This window comes from Cinclus cinclus, chromosome 3, assembly GCF_963662255.1.
Source record: "Cinclus cinclus chromosome 3, bCinCin1.1, whole genome shotgun sequence".
Classification (NCBI taxonomy): domain Eukaryota; kingdom Metazoa; phylum Chordata; class Aves; order Passeriformes; family Cinclidae; genus Cinclus; species Cinclus cinclus.
In genome coordinates this window covers 110,543,000-110,565,398 of record NC_085048.1, presented here as the reverse complement: position 1 = coordinate 110,565,398, position 22,399 = coordinate 110,543,000, and the positions used below count along the sequence as shown (strand labels likewise).

The 22,399-nt window shown below is 48.0% G+C and overlaps 1 protein-coding gene across 1 annotated transcript in view; it reads right to left on the bottom strand.

Annotated features, from left to right (window-relative positions):
• Window positions 1-15: 15 nt before the first annotated feature.
• LOC134042012 (serine/threonine-protein kinase pim-1-like) overlaps window positions 16-22,399 on the bottom strand; it is a 117,357-nt gene continuing 94,973 nt past the window's right edge. Inside the window, exon 7 of the mRNA XM_062489086.1 lies at window positions 16-201. Coding sequence (XP_062345070.1) covers window positions 16-201 — 186 coding nt within the window. The remainder of the gene's footprint in view (window positions 202-22,399) is intronic.

The following is a 22,399-nucleotide window of genomic DNA, read 5'->3' as shown; positions in this document are numbered from 1 at the left end:
CTGCCACACTTCTTCCTAGAGTTCGTCTCTCTTAAGTCCTCCAGTCTCCGGGTACGTGATAGGCCTTGCACACGTTCTTCCGGTTGTTATGGGGTCTTCCGTTGTCTTTGCTGACCTCGCATGTCTTCCGTTGTCTTTGCTGACCTCGCAGTACTCCTTGTTTCCCGGGGAATTACTGAGACGTCTGGTTATTGAGTCAAGCTTAAACAATCAGTAACCACCTACCTATCTGTTTACATAGTAACTAGACTGCATCGGGTTTCAAGGCTATCTATCTATCTATCACAACGAACCAAAAAGGCCTTCAATCTCTCACAGTCTGCAATATGGAACTTGGACCCAAATGGATTGTTAAGTGTGTCTGGATGTCACCAAATCTATGGGAATGACAAAAACTCTCCAGCAATATTTTTAGTGTTAGAGAATCTAGGAACAATGATATTCTGACCACGATGTTGTTCTGGCCAGGATGTGAAACAGAAATAATTTAATCCACAGGTAGCCCTGGTGTGCACAGAAATTTTGTTTGTTTATTTCCTGTCAGTGTTAGTGGCAGAAGCATCCATTGCTCAGTTTGGGAAGGCTGACCCCTGACATGGACTCTCCTCAACTGTGTCTCTGCCTCTGACACTAGAGAACACTGAGTGCCTTGAGAGCTCGTGTTGCCTGTGGAATGCTCCAGCTGACTGCCACCAGAAGCTGTGGACGTTCTTTTGGTATCTGATGCAGAAAAGGAGTTCTCCATAATACCATGCTACTTAAACCCACATTGGGATGCGGCTGTGTAGTGGCTCACCATGGAGCAGATTGCCTGCTTTGTCACTGCCAGCCCTGCTGATCCTGCAAGGGACCCTAGTGTATCCCATGCCTGTTTTGCCTGCAAGCAAAGCTTGGCTTGCCTTAGTAGTGTGGAGTAAATAGAGAAGTAATAAAATGGACAATTAAACAAGTTACTTTGGAGGAGATCCTCATGCTTTCACACATCAGCCCTGCACCTCATGCTCTGTATCCTAGTTTGAATGGACAGGTGTGTGCTAGGGAAAAAGCAGGACCTTCCCTTGAAATGGAGAAAGTAAAATCCTTCCCACTGAGTCAGTATAATTTTGAAATCAAGAGGTTCTCAGGGAAAGATAGGGGGACAGGAAGAACAGTTCTCTACTAAATATACAACAAGGCCAATCTAAACAACAATAACTATGAAATTAACAGGAACCCAGTCACAGTTCCTTTGGTTGTGTGCTCTTTTCCCCCCTGGTGCAGTTACCATCGCCATTGGCAGTGAGCTCTGGCAGGTTCCCAGTGGACAGGGCAGGTGTGAGGATCCCTGCACAGCTGCAGGAGAGCTGGGGGTGATGGCAGCTGTGTCCCAGATGGGAAGGGTGGAGGAGAGACTCTGCTCACGAATCCGTGGAGCAGTGTCGGTCCCGGTGCTCCAACAGGATGCTTGGAGATAGCAAACTGAAGCAGGACAGCATCCTGGCAGGGGTGTGAGGTCCAACACCAGAAGAGGCAGCTCCTGGCACTGGGATGGCGCGGTGAGGTTTCCCAGCTGCCTTCCTCCTTCCAGAGCCAAAAAGGGCTGAGTACCAGTAACTGCCCCCCCACGCTCCTTTACCTGCTTCGAATCTCGTGGCCTTGGCCTCCTTCCCCCCACTGGCCCCACCCTCCCAGAGAAACTCACAAAATCAGGGAGGCTCTCCCTTCCCCATCTCAAGGTCTCAAGGACCTGGCCATCCTTAGCATGTCAATGGGAAAAAATATAAAACTATAAAATATAAAAAAACAAAACATACCACCAAAAATATACACAATAAAAATATAACAACAAAATTATTAAGATAGAATCAAAATATATTTATTGAAACCTACAGATAACTATCAGAACATATGTACATCTGGAACTATACAGGCTAATGCATAAATCCTTGTCTTCAAACGCTCTTTGGATAGGCAGCAGCTTCTTCCTGGGCTTGGAGGAAAGAGCTCTTCTGGACAGCAGGAAAGGACTTTGTGGGTAAATGCACAAAAGAATGTCCAGAGAAAACTTGGTGGAAACACAGTAGCCAGGCAGGTCTGCAAAATGGAGACACAAAATGTAACAGAGGCTGCAATGCAAACCTAAAGCATCTGAAGCTCCATATTTCATAGAAGACATTTCTTGGAAATTCATAAATAGCTGCACAGGGAAACATTCTCCTACCATCACCCTCTGGAGGCAGGCCAGGGGCACACCCTGAGCCACTTCCACAGATCTCCCAGGGGAACTCCATGGCCTCTGGGCTGCTCTGGGACAGCAGGGAGCCCAGAGCCCTGTGCTTCCCAGCAATGGCTCAGCTGCACATGCAGCCTCCTGCTCCTCTCCCTGCCCCACAGCTCAGCAGCCCTACAGCTCCACGGGGCACTGGCAGCAGCACAGTAATGGCAGGGTGCACCTGCAGGGCACAACTGCTCCCTGGCAATGTGCACAGGCTCTCCAGGCTGGCACAAGACCCTTCCTCCCACCAGAGAGTGGCCCAGCTCCCACCTTACCTCGGTGGGAGGCTGAGCCATGCTAGTCCTTCACTTTGTCCTCAATCCAGACTGTCTTCAGGCCCCTGAGCATGCCATGACTAGGAAGGGCAGTGGAGAGAGCAGGGGCAGATGCACACCCTTCCTGAGTATTTTGTCAATTTTGGCCCAGCTAAAAGGTCAGAAGCGCAGGTGTCCATCTCAGCACTTGGTCAACTTGCTGGAGAACATCAAGCCTTCACCAGCCCAGGATGCTGGAGAGGTTTTCCTGGACATGTGGGGGCTGGCTGGCAGCACGCTTCTTCAGCTTGGTGCCCATCACCTCGTAGAGGGCAGAGGCGAGCCTGGTGACCACCGTGCGCACATTGGCGCTGCGGACAGGCAGCGCCTTGTTCTCCAGGAAGGACCAGAGCACGGGCAGGGCGTAGCGCTGGACCACTTCAGGGCTCCTGGCATAAACCCCTTCCACAAGCACTGCCGGGACAGAGACACAAGCTTCTGAAACAACAACCTTAATGCAAACAAGGATCCACCTCGAGATTTGCTTCTTGGAAGCCTCTCTGGCTAAGAGCAGCGAAATAGCACACAGAGCCCAACGATCCAGAAATGGCCAAAGCAGCTGATCCTCCCCAAAATAGAACCACCAACACCTCAGGAGTACTGTCTCCAAACAAATACTTGCACCTGTGGCAGAACTTGTACCTTTACTGGATCATTTCACAACCTGTTTCAACATCAAGAATGACTAAAATGTCAACTTCCCTTTCATTTCCATTAGGAAGTTGTCTAAACCCACACTGAAGATTTGGAAATGCACCATGGAGATTCAATTGAAAGGTTTCTAAGAAAAAAGGACAATTCCATCTTTGTGACCCTTGATGTCAAAGTGCCAGAATCCAATCTGGCTCTTCCCTTTGCTCAGTGGCACACAGCAAAGGGCACTATTAGACCACACTTCCAAACTCCAGCCCACCAGACATGGGTGCTGCTTGACAGCTGGATTAGAAACATCAGTGACTAGCTGCTGTCTTTGGCACAATGCTTTTGTGCCTTCCAACAAACAGCTGCTTCAAACCTCAGGGTGTCTTAGGTAATTACCCAGACCTCATTGCTGTGGCATTTGTGCATCTCCACATTTTAATGTCATTCCCCTCCCAATGTTAATGGCATTTTTCTTGCAATGTGCACTGCAATAGTAGAATGTAGAGAGAAAAATGCAACACAGATGAATGAAATTTAACCACAACACGAGTGTCTTCTCCCTTTCTCTCTGAAGCCTACTCCCTGCTCAATTTCTGAACTGAACTTTGTCAAACACAGGCAAAAAATTGACAACCAACAGGCTCCTTGCATGGCAGATGTGGCTGAGACATCAAAACCTGAAATGCTCTGGACACCATTCTTATTTTCTGATCAGGCAAAATGTTATGCAGTAACCCCTTCTAATTCTGTGGTGGAAGAGACTTCATTTTCTCTATGCTCGTAATCCACCAGCAATCATCAACATTTAAACACTTCCTGAAAGTGCCCAAAACCAATTCTGCCAAGCAGGAAAAGGGTTATGGCATCCATTTCAAAATGGGTGTTAATTTCAGTTAAAATCCAATTCAAGACATTGATCACAATGGAACTTGAGAAAACATTGTTTGTTCCCACTAAATCTCAGAGAGAACATCTGCTCTTCCTAAAAGAGTCCTAATTTATGTTTATTTCCATTATTTGAAGAAGAGATCAAAATATCTCCAAAACTAAATTCCCTCTTTCTAGACATCTACTTTATCCCAATGCCCTTTCAAGGGCTTTTGACATTCTCAATCACCGAACACTGAGCATTTGAGATTGCTGAAGAAGACACAACATCTATGAAACCTTGCATTTAAAGATGCTGGCACACTTAGCAGTGCATTTAGACCCCGTTAAAGCAAGGCTGTAAATCATCTTGTCCACTATATATAGAGATTATCACTTTTCCAATCCTGGGCTGTTGCTGACATAGCAAGCTCCTCTGAGGAATCAATTATCAGCTGCATTTGTAGCATTTTGGACAGCACTGACACAGGAAGACACTGTTTGCACACCCTGAAATGCTCAGTCCAATGCCACTTTGACAGCACAGGCAGGGAGCCTCAGCACTCTGCTTCTGCCCCTCTGGCCCCAAAGGCTGCCTTGCACCAAATCCATGCCCCTAATCTGGGTGCTGAGTTTTGACCTAAGTTGTGACCCCCAGGCACTTCAGGGTTCAGTCTCAAAACTTTTCAAGAGCAAAATGAGAATTCTGTGAGGACAAAACAAACGGATTGCCTGAAACAGCACTTGCTACATTTTCCCTGAAGGACCAGAGATGACCCTGAGCTCCCAAGAGAAGAGCCAGCTCGGGTATTTTTAACCCCTCCCTTTCCTGGAGGTGGGCTCTGAGATGCCCCAGTGAGAGCTCGGCCCCAAGGCCGAGCGCCACCCCCGTGCCAGGTACTGCACACCTCTGCAGCAGCCAGGGAAAACCTGCCAAACACAGCTGCCATGGGCATTGGGCAGGAGGGACAAGCTCAGCACCTCCTGATTTGGAGCAGCTACTCTACTGTCTATTGCCAGGAATGCCCTGGAAATGCTCCCTGGGGAGACCTCTTGGCTTAGCAGAGGCCATACCTGTGATACGCTCTGTCACATCCAGCAGAGCTTGGCCACTCAGCTGACTCCATTGGTGGCTGAACTCTTTCATCAGTGCTACTTTATCTACAAGAGAAACACACGTTTCTGCTCACTCTTCTGAGGTCCTAGGAGAAAGGAGAGTGGGGAGGGGAAGGGCAGGGGCAGCCCCAATTTATAAAATCAAGTAATTTTCTGCTGATGTACTTCTTTCCCTCCAGCCTACTTGAGGGGGGGGTTAAATTCCCAAAGAAAACCTCTCCGTTCACATTTGTCAATGCAAAGTTGTCTGCTGGACCGGGAGCTACGTTAAACATTTCAGATCAAGGACCTCAAGAGTTCAATCACACGTAAGCAGTGAAAAGGTTTTGAACTCCAGAGCAAACAGGAAGAAGCCCAGACTTGGGATACACAAAGGCACAGCGTCAGGCAGTTCAGGAGTTCGCAGAGCAGCTGAGGTGGAGAAAGTGGAAACTCCCCTTGAAGATCTGCCTCTTCAACACTCCATTTGTCAGGCATATTTCTCCCGAGCAGCATTTTCAGTGCTGACATAAATCTCTGTGACAAAGGAATTTAGAGCAGTCCTTGCCTGTGTAGGTATTTGCCACAGCCATCCTGCCCCATGAAAACAACATGTGGAACAAGACATCACTGACAGCTGGATTTCTATCTGCTTGTTTTAAGGAAATGCACTTGGTGAATCATAAGTGTCCCATTTGAAAAAAGAAGACAAATGGGAAAGGTGGAACGGAGGCAGCTAATGCCTATAATGTGGAGCCTTCCAGGGGGCTGCTCTGCAGGAGCCATGATGGGCCAGTGTCCCTTCATGGCAACAGCAAAGCTGTTCATTTGGGAAATCTAATGGGGTCCAAGCAAACTCCAAAATCCCCTTTGCCTCTGAATTGTAGCAAAGCTGTAGTCCAGGACCTCCTCTCCAGACAAGCAGCACAGAGCCAAGGGCTCCTGGCACTTGTGGGAAATGCTGATGCACATTCAAGCCTCTTGGGGGACTGGTGCCTAAGGACTGCACCCCCACAGCTTCTGGTGGATGTCAGCTGCAGTGTTCCACGGGCAACAAGAGCTCTCATGGCACTCAGTGTTCTCTTGTGTCAGAGAGGCAGAGACACAGTTGAGGAGAGTCCATGTCAGCCTTACCAAAATGAGAAACGGATTTTTCCAGCGCTTTCACAGCTGCAGCATGAACCCCGGTATCCTTTGAGTTCAGGCTCTTTAGTATTCCTTCCACTAAACGGACAATCACGGGGTTCAAGGCATCTTCCAGGATGGCTATCATTTCTGCCAGCATGTCCAGCGCCATCTGCTTCACTCTCTTGTGCGTGTCAGATATTCTCAGGACAAAATGATCAAAAATCTGTGAAGAGAACAAGCAGCAGGAAAGCTGGATTAAAATGTCCTTGTTTGGAGAGGGGATGTAGAAATGAGCATTCAATACCCGAGAAGGTTACACACCATCTTTACCAAGTGCAATAGAGACAAGGATGGAAACGAGTAGCCACAGTTCTTTGTGGCACAAACACAGTGTTTGTGCAAGACAGGATGGAGTTTACCAAAGTGTTCTTTTAGAAACATTTGGGTTATACCAACCCAGCCTGATACTTCTCTTCCCCATCCAAAGCCATTTTTTGTCAAGACAAGAATTGCCATGCTTTCAGTGGCTGGATTCCTTTCATTGAACCCAGCTGGGAGTAGGAGACAGCAAAGGTTAGAGCAGTGGAAAATTCTGTCATCATGTGATGAACAACATCAATAGGCACCTGCCAGACAAATACAGCTGGACTGAAAGAATTTGTCCTGCATGCTGGACCTGAATTAAATTTGTCTGGGTAAGAGGGACCAGCCTGTCCCAACAAGGCAGGATGTAGTGCCAAGACAGACTGAATTAACTTCATTGCTACAGGCTTGGGAGAGGAGCTGAAGGGAAGGAACAGTGAAGATACCCTACATACTTGGACAATGTTCGTGGTGATGAGCTTGGGGCTGTTTTTGCACAGGTCTAGGAGGAGTGCCACTCCTTCCATCCGTGTCTCAAACCCCTTGGCTTCCAGGAGATCATCAAGCTTCTGGAGCATCTCCATTTCATCCACAGCTGGAGGCAACGTGACCTGGACTTTTGGATGGTGTAGGAGGCGTCCATCCGAGGTCGACTTCACCCTGGAAAATAAAAGCAAATGATGGCTTGTTGGTGATAATACCTGCAGATAATCGTGAGCAAAATATCCAGAGGTGATTTACTCATGCTGTGATTTCAAGCTAGAGAATCATGAGGCTCTGAAAACAGCATGGACTTCAAGACAATCATTACGGGAGACAATCTACAAATATTATTAATGCAGATATAGGCATTTTTTATCAAAGAAAATTTGTAGGAAAGGAAAGAATCAGTGGCACAGGCCATCTCTCCAGAAAGATTTTCCTGAGGAAGAGAAATGTCAAGCTTGTTGTGTGCTTTGTCGCATCTAACAAAAGTGCTCAGTACCGTTGACTAGAAGGAAATGTGGCCTGGGGCTTCTTTGAGACATGGCTCCTCATCTTCACAGGGCTCTTGACAGATGGGCATTCACCCTTCTGCTCTTCCATCCCCTACAAGGACACAGAGAAACCCCACCAATATTTAGAATATAGAATAGGAAACTGTCTGCTTAAAAACACAAGTTAGAACCAGGATCACTGCTACCAAGGCTTAGGGAAATATTTCCAAACCTACAGAAGGAAACAGACCAGAGATTCAGTGATGCCAACTCTTTGTTTGCAATAGCCCAAGGCAGGTTATGGGTGCTGCCATAGTGAGCAGCAGTTTAAACTCCCCAACTCATGAGTCTCGAGCATAAATGGGAATAATGGAAACTGGTAGGCACCAAGAGATCTTATAGGAAAAAGCAGAAAAATTAGGACTCTTTGGGGTGGGCCAATTTTGTTGGAAGGTGATTTGGTTCAACACTCGCTCTCCCTGTTTGTGCACAAAGGACACGCTCCCTTCTATAACGTGGATAAAAACAATGAAAGTCCCCCCCCAGACAAATGATTTTCCTCTGGATGCTGCTGGATTCACCAAGCTTCTTCCAGCTCCACAGGGCTTGACAGCAGGGCAGTATTCCCAAAAGACAGACGGTAATTGTAGCAATTAGGATTGACTGGGACATCTGCTGCAGTTTTGGAAATTCTCTTGGCACTACTGCTTCCAGTGTCTTTTGCAAAGACTCTGTTCTCCTCAGAAGCACTTTTCTCACTTCATTGCTTTACTGGGAGCAGAGCAGGGACAGCAGGGTGGGGAGTTATGCTTAAATGTAAACCCACTTTCTCCTCTTCCCCTTTCCTCTTTGTGACCAATAGTCAAAATATTCAAAGCCCCACTTTTCCCCTAAGAATATCAGCTCCTTTGTGGTCTGCAGATGAACAGGCTGGGGATTAACAGCTCATTCCCAGGAGCAAAATGATTGAGCAGAAGGGGAATGAGATAAAGACAGATTAGGTATGTTTGATGTCCTATTAGCTGTGGCTATACTTGCACAAAGGAGACATTTCTCCTGCCAAGCACTTACTTTCTTCTTAATTCTTCTCAGAATATCTTCCAGGTCACAGGCAGGAACGGATCGCTCCAAAAGCATTTTACATTTTTGGTCATCCAGCAATATCTTCACCATCTCCTGTCCATAATGCCTATGGAAGGATTGAGGGACGACGGGAAGAAAGGGAGGCAGGCAGGCAGGAAGGAAGGAAGGAGAGAAAAGACAGAAAGGTGAACAAACAAAGCAAGACTATTAAAAGAAAAGGCTGATACATTAACCTTAAACACATCAGCTGCAATCCTTGCATGAGAAGGCATTACCTACTCATCAAAGAGAGAGATTTACCCCTACTTGTCACTGCACAGTGCTGTCAGCTGAACACAAGAGGCAAGAGGAGAATGTGGGGCTACAGAAAAATACCATTTCACTCTGAAACTCGGGGTGTGATTCTGTGGGATCAAAGGATCCAAGGGAACAAGCAAAAGACATCTGCTTTGTTGTCGGAGCCATTAGCAGTACTTTCTGACATTTGCAATGGCAGTGCAATACAATACAATAATTTGCCTTTCTTTAGCTGGTAGGGAAAACAGGGAAAAACACCTCATGCTTTCTATGTGAGATTCTATAGGATATGTATGCACAGGGGCAACGAGTTGTGCTTGTATTCGAGGCGTCTACAGATGTGAATTTGAGTAAGGGGAGTTTGGTGTTTTGGGTGGATTTTGCCACTAGGAAACCACAGTTTTCTTCAAGAAGAAATTTGGAGGTCATTGAGTCACAGACAACAGCATTCTAGAAATCTGCAGAAGAGATTTAGACAGACTACAGAATACATTCTAAACAATATAGACAGAATACATTAGCTAAAGTGCCCTGGCATATTTCCAGGAAAGCCTTAAATTCATAAGAAAGAGATGTTTGGGATCCTTTGGTGATGAACACTTTGGATTTGTGTTGTGCACTTCAGACCAAACAAAACTATTTGACTGCCAAATCTGAGCTCTTTTGATCTCAGGAAAGAATCCTTCAAATCACAGGAAGTTGGCAATGCTCCTTCTTGCTGGACAACCTCAGCTTACCCACTACAGTCATTTCCCCAGGTAATCCAGAGCAGTGGTCACAGCACGAAGGCTGACAGAGCTCAAGAAACGTTTGGATGATGCCCTTGGGCACATGGAGTGACTCTTGGCATGTCCTGCACATGGCTGGCAGCTGGACTCCATGGCCCCAATGGATCCCATACAACTCCGGGTATTCCATGCCTCTATGGCCCTTATCCACACCGTGATGTAACTTAATATTTCCTTTCATTACCACTCTTTTGTGGTTTTACCTTTCTAGACAGACACAAGGCAGTTTTCCTGTGTGAGGAGGTGAAATGAAGATGGTTACCTTGTGTCCTTGTGGCAGTCCTGAGCAAGCGTCCCTGCCGCGTGCGCCAGCCTCTCAGCCCTGGGTGTGCCTGCGAGCTTCGTGACTCCAATTTTCTCCATCAAGGACAGCAGCAGTTGCGCCGCACACTTCCGCACCTGGGCGTGGCGGCTCCTGGCAAGAGGAGAGCAAACACTGGGGCACAGGGAGAAGGAGCAACAGCAGCACAGGCCTTGGCCAGAGCGTGCTCCCTGCCACTGCTGCGGGAAGGAGGCCTGGCTTCTCCCTGCAGCTTCAGACACCTGTAGAAGCTTCTGTCCTCAGAGAAACTCAAATTAGCATTGGACACAAGGACTGTCTGCAAGGAAGACGGAGGAATTCAGTCTCCCTGCACGACCTGATACTCAGTGTCTTTGCCACAATTTCCACTGAGAAAGATAAAAAATTAGATTACATATGAATTCTTTAGAAATGAAAGACCATTCATGCTAACCTATCAGAGGGCACCCATTACACAGAGTTGCAGCAGGACTGAGGCTCATTCCAGCCATTTATCCCCAAATCTGCAGAAATTTGGAAAAATACAGATGCAGGGAAAACACACTGTGGGCCGTGAAGTTGCAGAATATGCAGCAATGCAGCCTGTTTCTTTTGTGAGGATTGGCAAGGGGTACATCTGAATGTTTTATCCTATTGCAAAGATGGGGAAAGTGTGGCAATCAATTTACCCAGATTGTCCAGTTCTAGAGAGTGTCTTTTGATAATTATCAGGCTCAGCACAAACACTTAAGGCAGCATTTGCATCAGCTATTCCATAGTAGTGGGCCTGTGAAGGTGTATGTGCAGTGATTCATCATCTCAAGGCTAACATGAAACACCAGTTTGATTAGAAAGTAGAGCTCTATGGCCAGGATAGTCATACAGGACTCCTTTTGGCAGGAGCTGCACCTGCTGTGCAGGCTGTGTCACAGCCAGCACATTCTCCCCTAGGTGCTCCATACCCCAGCAAGTACCCTCCTTATTTTCCCAGTGAATGGCATCATGAGGATCCATGGTTTCTCACAGGGTCTCTGTGCTTAGTGCAGTGAAATATCATAGAGCTCTCACAGATGAAAACTGCAATTGTCCCTCTTCCCACAGAAGCACAAGGCTCTATCCTTAGCCTTTGCAGGCACTTGCACTTCCCCACCATTCACCACATCTAGGCAACTCTGACAGACTGGGAGGCATCCAGGAAGCAGCAGGAAGCTGGGTCAGAAGAGGTTTAGGCTGCATATCAGGAAAAGTTTTTTCTCACAGAGGGTGCCTGGAGCACTGGAACAGGCTCCCCAGGGCAGTGGTCAACAGCACCAAGCCTGACAGAGTTCAAGCAGCATTTGGACAACAATCTCAGGCACATGGTGTGACACTTGGGGTGCTCTGTGCAAGGCCAGGAACTGGATTTGATCATCCTCCTGGCCTCGTCCAACTTCCCATGTTCTACAGTTCTGTGATTCTGAGAACTCATAGGCTGAGGGAGGGCAGAAATAGGGGAGAAGAGGAAAGAAATGAGGTGGATTGGAGAATCCAGTCACTGAGTTGACAGAAGATGCAGGATACAGGACCCTTCCCTCCCACCATTCCCATTCTTTCTCTCATCCCTTCCCCCACCCACAAGCACTCTAGAGGGTGAGGAATATCACTGAAAGAAGAAGAACCTACTTGACTCCACTGTCCAGGAGAGCAGTCATTGCTCGTGCAGGAGTCACATTCTCCACCATGATCCCCAGGGTGTGACTGGCTGCTTTCTCAACAAACTCTGGCGAGTTCCACACCATGTGCAGAAGGACCCGAGCCACCTCATCCACCTCAGAGTCCATGTCCTTCTTCAAGGTCACAAAGAGCTCTCCCAGAGTGACAATGGCCAAGTAGGACACCTTTGAGCGGAGGTTGGTCACCTGGGGAAGTCAGAGGGGAAACATAAGAATGACCTCGGAAAGAAAACCAGTTGCCTTAGACAGACGTCCCAGCAAATGACAACACATCCCACTGTGTCCAGAGGAACATAAAAGCACAATAAGAGCAGAAGAGCACATGCACAGCATGACACTTCCACTGGCACCAATATCTGGCCTCAGACTTGCATGTAACAGGCCTAAAAATAAGAAATTTCATAAAGTATCTACATAAGCCTTCTTTAATGTCAACTGCTTTCCCTTTAGGCTCTTTTCTTTGAAACACAAAGAACCAAATTAAAGTAAGGGCTGCTTTCAAACCATAAAGGCGTCAGTCATAAAGATAAAAGAGTCACGTGCTCCTGTTTAAAAAAGCAACACCAGCAGTTGAAGCACTCAGCCAGGAAACAGAAAACACACGCTCAGGTCTACAGACTAATTTGCAGTGTTGAACGACAGCTCGGGCAGAGACTAGGACTCTGAAAATAACATAATTAGAGTATCTTTTTCTGCATTTGCACATTTCATGATAATGGCAGCTCACTCAAAGATGAGTGTCAGATACCCGACCTACCAGTGAATACAACTACATCTACACACAGATCCCATAGAAAGCTGACAGACATTAGAAATACAAGATCTAAAAAGAGAAATGAAGGCAGTCTCTGAGCACACATGGAGATGAACAAGCACATAGCTACTCCACACACCGTGTATGAAGTACAGGGCACAATTCACAAGAGTGTTCTCACCTCACTGGTAACTGCCAAGCAAATGTCACGAAGCCTTGAAAGCAGGACTTCTGAATGGGACCCAGCCAGGAGTTTGATGCTGACCAGTCCCTTCTCCTTCATCTCCCTGAAAGGCAAGTACCAAAAAGATGGATTTTTCTCTCCACCCAAGAACTAGGCAGCACCCTCTGAAATTACCAGGCTAGCAGCTCAGTCAAACAATGGGAGGTGCTTTTCAAGGAGTACTTAATGAAATTGTGGAGCTCCTTCCCGCAGGATGTTGTTGCTGTCAAAAGCATACACAAATCCAAGAGACAAATAGAGGGGTTTCAGTGTTTTAATTTCTGACTAATTTTACAAGACAGCCTTTCTGAAATGTCTGGCCTATGGAGTCCCTATGTCACGGTCTCCTAGAAGCTGTGAGACTGGGTCATGCTGCTGTTCCTTGTCACCTCCCTGTGAATGTCCCTGAGACACAATCCCATTGGGCTGTTATTGGGGCATGTTCCTTCTTTGGCAGTGCCAGCAGGCAGATCAGCAGTGAGACCCTGCACTGGAACTCTGGAGCTGAGTTTCCACTCTACAATTTAGGCCTGTGTCTCTCCCACTCCACTGCACCTCCACATTCCCCAGAAAAGCAGCAGCAGGATGTCCCATAAGATTCCACGCCTGGGAAAGAACAGTTGAAACTCTGCCTTTTCCCAGAATCCCCTACCAAAAACAATGCCCACTACAGCAACATGTTATTTAAGAGGTGTAAACAACTCTGTCTCTCAGCACTTGCTCTAGGCAGCCCTGAGCTACAGGAAGGTGTGTGAGGCATCAGGGCTGCAGCACAGGGCTGGTGACCGATCCCATGGGCACCCCTGAGAGTCACCGGGACCCCCCACACCTGCAGAAGCTCTCTTGCACCTCAGAGGGCACCAAACAAAAAGGGGGAAGAGAAAGCAGAAGAGAATTGCAAAGCAAATGTGACTGCACAAAGAGATGCATGGTGGCAGATTTTTCATGCTTATCCCATTGTGAATGGAGTCTGTACCCCTGTGTGAATGAAGCATCCAACAGTGAGTTTATGCTAACCCCGACATCACAACCAATATCACCAAAAATTTAACCAGCATCACCTAACATTCGTAGAGTTATCACCACTGGGCCTCCTTCTCTCTGTGTCTAATTGTGGGACACATGTTGAGTATTGGCAAAACACCTCCGGCCCATACGAAGCAGTGAAAAGGAAAAAGTTGAATTCAAAAATCCAAGATTCCCAGAGGGTTTCATTGCTTTCTCCTTCCCTTCTGCCATGAGCCTTCAGGAGTAAAGACAGGCTGGGGATTTGAAAGCACAAATCAGTCCATTTCTCAGAAAGAGCAACTCCCTGGAGCTGCTTCTGGGACTCACATGCAGGAGGTCACAGGGAGACCCTGTCACCTGCCATTGCTGTCAGCACTGGGAGCAGAGAGAAATCTTACTCAGTCCCACTGGGCCAGTGCCCCAAGGCACCCAAATCTCTACACTCAAAACTGCTGCCATCCTGCTGCTGCCTTCAGCCAGCAAATCATCTCATCCCACAGCTTCCTCTCTTCCCTCAAGACTTCCTTTGCAGCTCCATGGAGCAGCAGGCAAAGCGAGGGAGCAGCACAGAGCGGCAGCAGCTGGAGCACAGCTGCAGACCGAGGCCAAGCAAAGGCTGCTCTCAAATCTTGATCCTCTCACTGCTCTGGAGTGGTTTCAGCAGAGTCCTTTGCCCTCTGGGCTGTCGGGGCTCAGAGGCACTGGCAAGATCCACTTGTAAGCTTCCTTAACGCTAAGAGGGAGACAGAGTGACCGGGGCCTTTCTTACCAGTCATCGCTGCCCAGCCAGGAGAGTGCCTGGAGCAAGGACTGCTGCGGGTCAGCAGAGGCTGTGTCCTTGTGCCCACGCTCACGGAGCAGCTCCTGTCGGCGCTCGGCACCAGTGGCCGTCTGCGAGGTCACTGTGAGGAGAGGGTCAGCCCTGAGCGCTGCAGCCCCGGGCAAGGCACCCCGCCATGGAGCGGCCTGCAGCCCCAGCTCCCAGCCAGGCTTCCATGTGCTGCAAACTGGCACTGCCTCACACACCTCCCTGCTGTCTGCCTCCTTGGGCTCCTTGCTTTCTCCCAGCCCCCCCAGCTGGGCACAGCTCCAGGCTAAACCTGACCATTGCCCACACAGTGCCAGCTCCCAAGTGCCACAGGTAGCACAGCCAGCGGCAGGTTCCTGAGGCCGCAGAGCTCCCACTCCCTGCCAGACAGGGACGACCAGTGGGAATGGCTACACCTAGAGGGAACCCCCCAGGGGCCTCTCTTGTCCCAGCGCCCTCATTTCCCCCAGCCCTGAGGACTGAGGCACTCTGCAACTCCCTGAGGAAATTCCTGCAGCTGCCCTGCCACAGCACCAAGCCAAGCCGGAACAACCCAGGCTCAATTCTGGTCAGTTCTCAACGTGGAAGTAGCATCAGTAGAAAAGAGCATTCCAATTATTATTCCTTGCTCCCTTCTTTTTATCTCACCCTAGTCGGGATGATAGCACAGGCAACCTTGGAGCACCAGGCAGCCCCTCCTGACTGTCACCTCCTACCAGCAGCCACTGTGTTTGGCTGCAGTGACACAGCAGGCACTGCTTGTTCCCTCTTGGAATTGCAGGCCATGGGATGGTGGCAGCCAGGAGCCATTGATCACTTCAGGGAGCAGCAGCACGACTGCACCAAGGCACTGACTGCCATGCAGAGACAACCCTTACTGGGATAGCAGAAAAGCTGGCTGCAGAGCCGGACAACAGCACAGGCAGAGGGCCCCGATGGGGAGTGGTCAACTGATGGTGGTGGTACTCGTAGGTGCACAGTGAGCGCACCCTGGCACAGTGCCCCCAGCTCATCTCTGCACTTACAGCTGTCTCCCGGCACCAGCGCTGTAGTTTGGATTATCAGGATGGACAAAAGCCCGAGCTTAGGCCTTTACCTCTACTTTATTCAGCTCAACTTTCCAATGCATCTCTAAAAACTGACTACGGCAAGACAACCAAGCTGGAGGAACTCAAAAGTGGATTTGGTGCTCATTCCCGGACAGGCTATTGACCAAAGAGCCCAGTTGTGCTGGCTGAGGCAGGAGGCACACTTTGTGCTCCTTTTGCAAGGAAATAACTATATGGGAAAAAGCTGCCACAGAGCAGACTTACCTGAGGAGTTGCATGGGACACTGCCTTCCTCTTGGATGATGGGCATAGTGGGCAGTAAGGGCATCTTGTCCTGCTTCCTCAAGACCTTCTTCTTCAAGGCATTACCAGGGTGTTTTCTCTGCACACTGGAAGCTGTGCCATTGACAGCTGCTTGGCTGAGGCCTGCAGGGACCAAAGAGGATCTTGTAAGTGGAGGGTGCTGGACAGGGCAATGATGGAAAGGGCCAGAAAACTTGCTGGAGCTGGGTAACATCTCTGTGTTATCCCAAAGAACTTCAAGTAGAACACTGGCACGCTAGTATGGGACAAGGATCATACAATCACCCAGGAAAACCTACAACAATTTTGGTGGGAAGGCCCCTTTAACCACCATCTAGTCCAACCCCTGGGAAACGGAACATCTTCATCTGGATCAGGTTCCTCAGAGTCCCATGTAAACTGGCCTTGAACACCTTCATAGATAAATCAACAACAGCTTCTCTGGAAAAACCCTTGCAGCATTTCATTGCCTTCATTATAAAATAAATTCTACCTAATATCTAATCTAAATCTACCTTCTTCCAGTTTAAAAATCAAACTGCAGTGATGCTTCCCCTAAGAAACAAGGAGAAGCCAGTATTGCTATGCTTTTGTTTTCCTGTTTCAGAGGCAGGCTGGGCAAGTTCCCAAAAGAAAGTGCAGATAAGCTTGGGTGGTGCCCTGGGGCTGAGTGCTGCCCCCGAAGGTCCCTGCTGCCGCCCTCGGGGCAGCGCACACAGCGCTGCAGCCAGAGCCCCTCAGCCGGGATTCACTGGGGAATGCTGCTTGCTCCTGGGGCTACAACAGAAGCACTGCCTCAGGGCTTCAGCACAGCTCTACAGTGCCAGCTCCTTGGAGGGGAGTGGCTCGAGAAGGATCTCTGGTCTTTTCATCAGAAGGTGCTGAATTTGGTTTCTTCCAGGTTGCACCTTGGTGGAAAAGCATTCTTCTGCATTCACATTGCCTGGAAGCTGCTCTTCAGAACAGAGTCTGAAGGGCAGGCGACTTTCCAAGACTGAATTTTCTACTCTGAAAGATTTTAGAGGTGAAGGTGGGAAGCTGATACTCTGTTACTAAGTGAGGCCATGGGCAAGACAATTAATGCCTCTGTGTTTTTCTCTGCAAAATGGAAATCATTCCTATGCAGGTTTCCACTCAGATGCAAGTGCAACAGCCCCCCAGTCTGATTGCAACACTGTGCAGAGGGTAAGGAAGAGCTCAAAAAGGACCAGCAGTGTAGACACCACTTACTTGCTGCAGCTGCATCCCTGGGCTCAACTCTCTGTGGAGGCACCTGCAAGGATGTTTTCTTTGCTCTCCTTTTCTTCATCTCTTTCTCAAAAAGCTCCACATCCTTTGGTTCTAAGTTCTTCTCAGCCAACATGCACAATGCAGCACGGATCTAGTTGCAATGGAAATACATCACAGACTGTAAGCAGAGACACACACAGACCAGGCACAACCTCTCACTGGGAGCGGAGTCCACACAGTGCTACAGACATTAATTCAGCTCCATATCCATTCCAATAGTTTCAGGAGAATGTCTCCCATCCTCACCTTGGTAATTACACACAGTGAGGTGGAACACTTTAGTTCCACAGCTTTACTCTGCTCCAACTGCAACCTGTGACAGGAAGCCCTGCTTGAAGCATGAAAGTCATAGGAATGCTCCAAGACAAAGGAAGAGCTCACATGAGCAATGAGCAGGCAGTTCAGTTCCTACAGGCCATGGCAGGAGAATAAAAGCCATGTGCATTATGCAGCAAGGAGGGGTAATTGGCTGATGCTTAACACTCATGGCCAGGAAGTGCAGCTGTTTGTCACTTCCTGGCTTCTGAAGGACTCAGCTCTGGAAGACTCTCAACGACTTGGTCTCTGAGACCGGGAGACCAAAAGGAGGAGGGAGTCATGTGAAAACAATTTGGAGGAACATGGATATTAAGGAGCAGAAAATGTGAGAATGAGAGGGCTGTGAGATACAGCCAGAAAGGTAACCAGGAGACATCAAACTGTCCCGTTTTATTTTGCAGCCTTGCTTATACTCAACGTTAGCATCTTTGCTTCTCTGCTTCTGAGGGTGCCCTTTGCCCACATTCACTGGTTTGCAGTTTGCTCTGCCAATCAGAACTTCTCTAAAGTGCTCTTTGCACATAAAGAATGCCTCAGGCATGTCCTTGGCACCATCCCCAAAGCACTGACTTTGGCACCTCTGGAAACAGCCAAGCAATTGTTCAGTAGCCGTCAAATATATTCCCAAGACAATCCCCAACCCCCAAGAGTGGAGGATCATGGTTTTCAGAGGCATTTTGGGCCAAGCACTAAACAGCCACTGGAATGGAAGTCTGCTCATCCCTGTTCTTATCCCTTACCTTTCCAAAGCCCTCTCTCAGGTCTCTGTCACTTGTTAGACCAGGACTGCTGGGATGATCCATCTCCTTGAGCTGGCTCAGTGGGAGGCCTGGTACTGGAAGCAAAGGTTCCTGTAAATCTCTGGCACACTTCAATTGCCCAAAAATGTCATGCTTGGCAACAGGCAAGACAGCTTCCAGATTACAGAGCTCTAACAGGGCACAGAGATGGTGCATGAGAGCAGCAAGCTACATATGCCTAGACCCTCTCCCAGTGGATGGGCTCCTGGAAGGAGACATGACATTATTCTGTGGGCCAGCAGACTGAAACCTGCTGCCTCAGCCCCTGGTTGCTGGAGAGCCTCTGTGTTTGATAGAGAAGGGCAGAGATGGAGATTGCTCTTGACAGAGATTCTTATCTGCCCTTATGCTGATTTTAGTAAACATCTTCTTTCTGGTTCCTAAAAGTAGTCCTGGGTTCTAATACCTGTATACATTCAGATCAACTTTTTCTTCACTTTGTTGGAATATTTCAGTGGACAATAAAGAAAAACTTAGGATTACAGGAGGGGTACCCTAATGAAAATTGTGCCCTTGACACTAGATTATTCATTTTCCCCAAAGAATTTTCTGTCTAAACTGTATGGGCTCTGGCACTTTCAGGCCAGCCTGACAGTACGCTGATTTTTCTGAATGCAAGTAAGAACAATGTAACTCATTCTGCAACACTCTCCAACACAGCTGATAAAATTCAGACACTTTTTCAGTCTTTGACAGCAGGGAGCCCAGAGCCCTGTGCTTCCCAGCAATGGCTCAGCTGCACATGCAGCCTCCTTCTCCTCTCCCTGCCCCACAGCTCAGCAGCCCCACAGCTCCACGGGGCACTGGCAGCAGCACAGCTCATGGCAGGGGGCACCTGCAGGGCACAACTGCTCCCTGGCAATGTGCACAGGCTCTCCAGGCTGGCACAAGACCCTTCCTCCCACCAGAGAGCGGCCCAGCTCCCACCTTACCTCTGTGGGAGGCTGAGCCATGCTGGTCCTTCCCCTTGTCCTCCTCCCTGGCAGTGACCCTGGGGACAGCGCTGCTCAGCTGCCTCTGCCGGGGCTCCTGGGCCAAGGCCCCCTGAGCCGGCCGGGAGCCCACACCTCCATTCCCAACGCCGGGGTTCCGCACATAGGTCTGCATGCCAAACACCTCAGCGAGTTTCCTTGGGAACAGAGGCATCCCAGGTCCTATCACACACCAAGAGCTCTTTGCCTTCATTCTCTGGGTTTCTGTTGTAGACTCAGAAGAAGCTGTAGACAGGTACAAGAGAAGAAGCGAGTTAATTGAACTCACTCCTTTACAAGCAACCCATCTAAAGAGTGGGGAATTCAAAGAGCACTTCAGCTACTGAAATGATTAGTTGTTTTTTTTATTTTTCATGAAACTAATGTCTAACTAACTTGAATTTCTCTGAACAATGTGGATCTGGCAAGCCAGGAGAGATGGGTTCTATGACTTGATGTGCTGCTCGTTGTCTCCACACTACTACAGGATTCCTTTCCTTCCAAAGAGTTGGAAACTCACAGTAGTCTCTAGAATTTGACACTATCTAGGAAGCGATTGTTTTCAAAAGTAGATTTCAGGTTATTGTTTCTGTAACTCCCAATCAGTTCTAGGCTGGGTTTTTTATTCTGGGGATCTTTTTAATTCCTCTTTGTAACAAAGGAAGTGGTGGTACACAATCAAGATCACTACATGTTACATGCAAAAAGGGCTTTGCTTTCCCAATTACACGTCCCCAGTATTCTGCAAGCCCATAGTTATAGGGAATAAAGTGGTCATCCAGAAGTTTCTCTTTTGCTCTACTTCACTCTTTGATCGGTTTATTCCTTGCTTTCTTTCCTGCACAGACACCTAAGCCCAACATAAACATGACCTGCCTCAAAACATTTCTGATCATGGCTGACACTGACAACTGAAGGTTTTCAAAATGGAAATAGCAGAGGGCAGGACATTCTGAAATACTCTTCAACAGAGCTGTTAGATATAAGGCAACTAATCATTTTTACGTGACTAAACATGGGGTAAAATCATGTAGCAGCCAAGGAATCAGAGTGGAATAACATTCTTTAAACTGGGTTGTTTTCTCCTGTAGAATGTTCTACTGAGTTATAAAAGAAAGGCAGGTAAGGTTTAATGACATAGCTCGTTTCTAGTCCAGAGTAAATCCAACAAAACTGTCACCTTACTTACTGAGCAATACTTCTCCCTAGCTGCATTAAGCATTCCAGCTGCATATCAACAACTAAGGAGTCATTCCAAAGGGGCACTACCCAGGATTTGGCAGAACTAACCCTACGCAAATGGACCTGGCATCTGATCCCTTTTTCTGTATCAGCAAAAGTCTTTCTTCAAATTTCATCTCTCCTATCATTACCTGCCCAGTGATGGCAAAGGAACAACAACAACAGGCTTTGCTGGAGGCTTTCAACTCAAAGGCATTGGCTGGCACAGACGCACCAGAGACCGCATTTTGTCTGGCACAATTCTACTTGTCAGGGATCAGGCAAGGCAGGGACAGGGGGACAAGGCAGAAGGCATCTCCTCCCCCAGCCTCAGCCTGCAACACTGACACAGGCAGAGGCAGTGGGGCAAGAGATTTGTCATGGTGAACATTCCACAGGTGGCTTTGGGCTTGTGCTGTCATAGGATGACAGACTCAGACCCTGCATAGGCTGCATCCATTTGGAAGTTTTCATGTCCATGACTGGAATTTCAAAAGGACTTTCTATAGCAGGACGTTTCCATATTTCCCCCAAAGCAAAATCAGGTCATGACCATCAATCTCCTATGGATCTGAAAGGTTTCAGCTGAATATCTGCCCCAAGGACAGGTTTTTTCACTTTACTGGGCAAGAGAAATGAGTGGGAATATTTCTAATTTCCAGAAAAATGCATATTTTTTTTCTGCAAATTGTGACATGAGAAACACTGCATGGAGATAAAAGGCATGTGAAGGATGGAGACGAATGCTTCCGTTTCCTGCACTGCACTTCCATGGTCCCAAGGTCCCACTGAAGCTCCTCCCACTCAAGAATTCACAATGAAGGAATTCTCACTGCACCACTACAGCACACTCCCAGTGACTGCACTCCAGGAGAGTCCACTGAGCCCATCAAGGAGTGAAACAAATTTAAAGAAATTCTGAAAAGAATGGTGTTTAATAAACCTTTCAAAAGGTCACCTCCGAGTCTAGATGCCAATAGTCATTTTAAGACAGACATGCCCTGTACCTACCTGCATGTTCAGACTTCGTCTCTTTGATGCTGCTGCTTGATCGTGGCCTTGAGAAAATGGAAAACACAAGAACATATGAGGAGGGAGAAAGAGAAGGGAAGGAACAGGTGTAGCAATCCTTCCTTGCTTGGTGCCTCTGATGAAGGAGAAAATGCAACACATCAAGCCAACAAGATGCAAAGCTCATTAATTGTCCTTAAGCATTCAGTTGCTGCAGCCAGGCAGAGCTGGCCAAGCTCCAGCTGAAACTCAGCAGTCATTCCTCAGCTTACATCATAACTCCCCAATTCTGCTGTCTTTTCTTTTGGAGCCAAGGGGCTCCTACAGCCTCCCTCAAGCAGCAGGAGCTGCCAAGCTGAGACACGAGTCTGCATGGAGGGCAGCTACTTTGGTTCTGCTGACAAAGCTTGACTTTGCCTGCTTGTGGCTTTCACTGGTACCAGTCTCGTGCTACATGTGGTCCGAACACAGCAGTATCCTGAGAAGGATATTCCACCTCATGGCTGTCTCAAGAAGGAAAAGCCTTTTTCCAACTCAACAGCTAGGCAAGGGTATTCACATTGCACTTTCAATGCACTACCAAAGCTTTCCAGTTGGAATGACATTTTTGTGACTCCTTCATGATTGCTGTCCTTCAGATAAGCTACATTGACAGCTACATCTTCTCACATATATACAAGCCAATATCTTCCCATCAGGTACAGTACTATAACTCTTCTGTACCTCCTTGCCCTCTCTGTTTTAATCCCAGACCTAAATATTAAACATTGATAGGATTTTACATCTATACCCGGAAAATATAACTGGGTTCTCATTTTACAGTGTCGTCCCAGGCACAGAGAA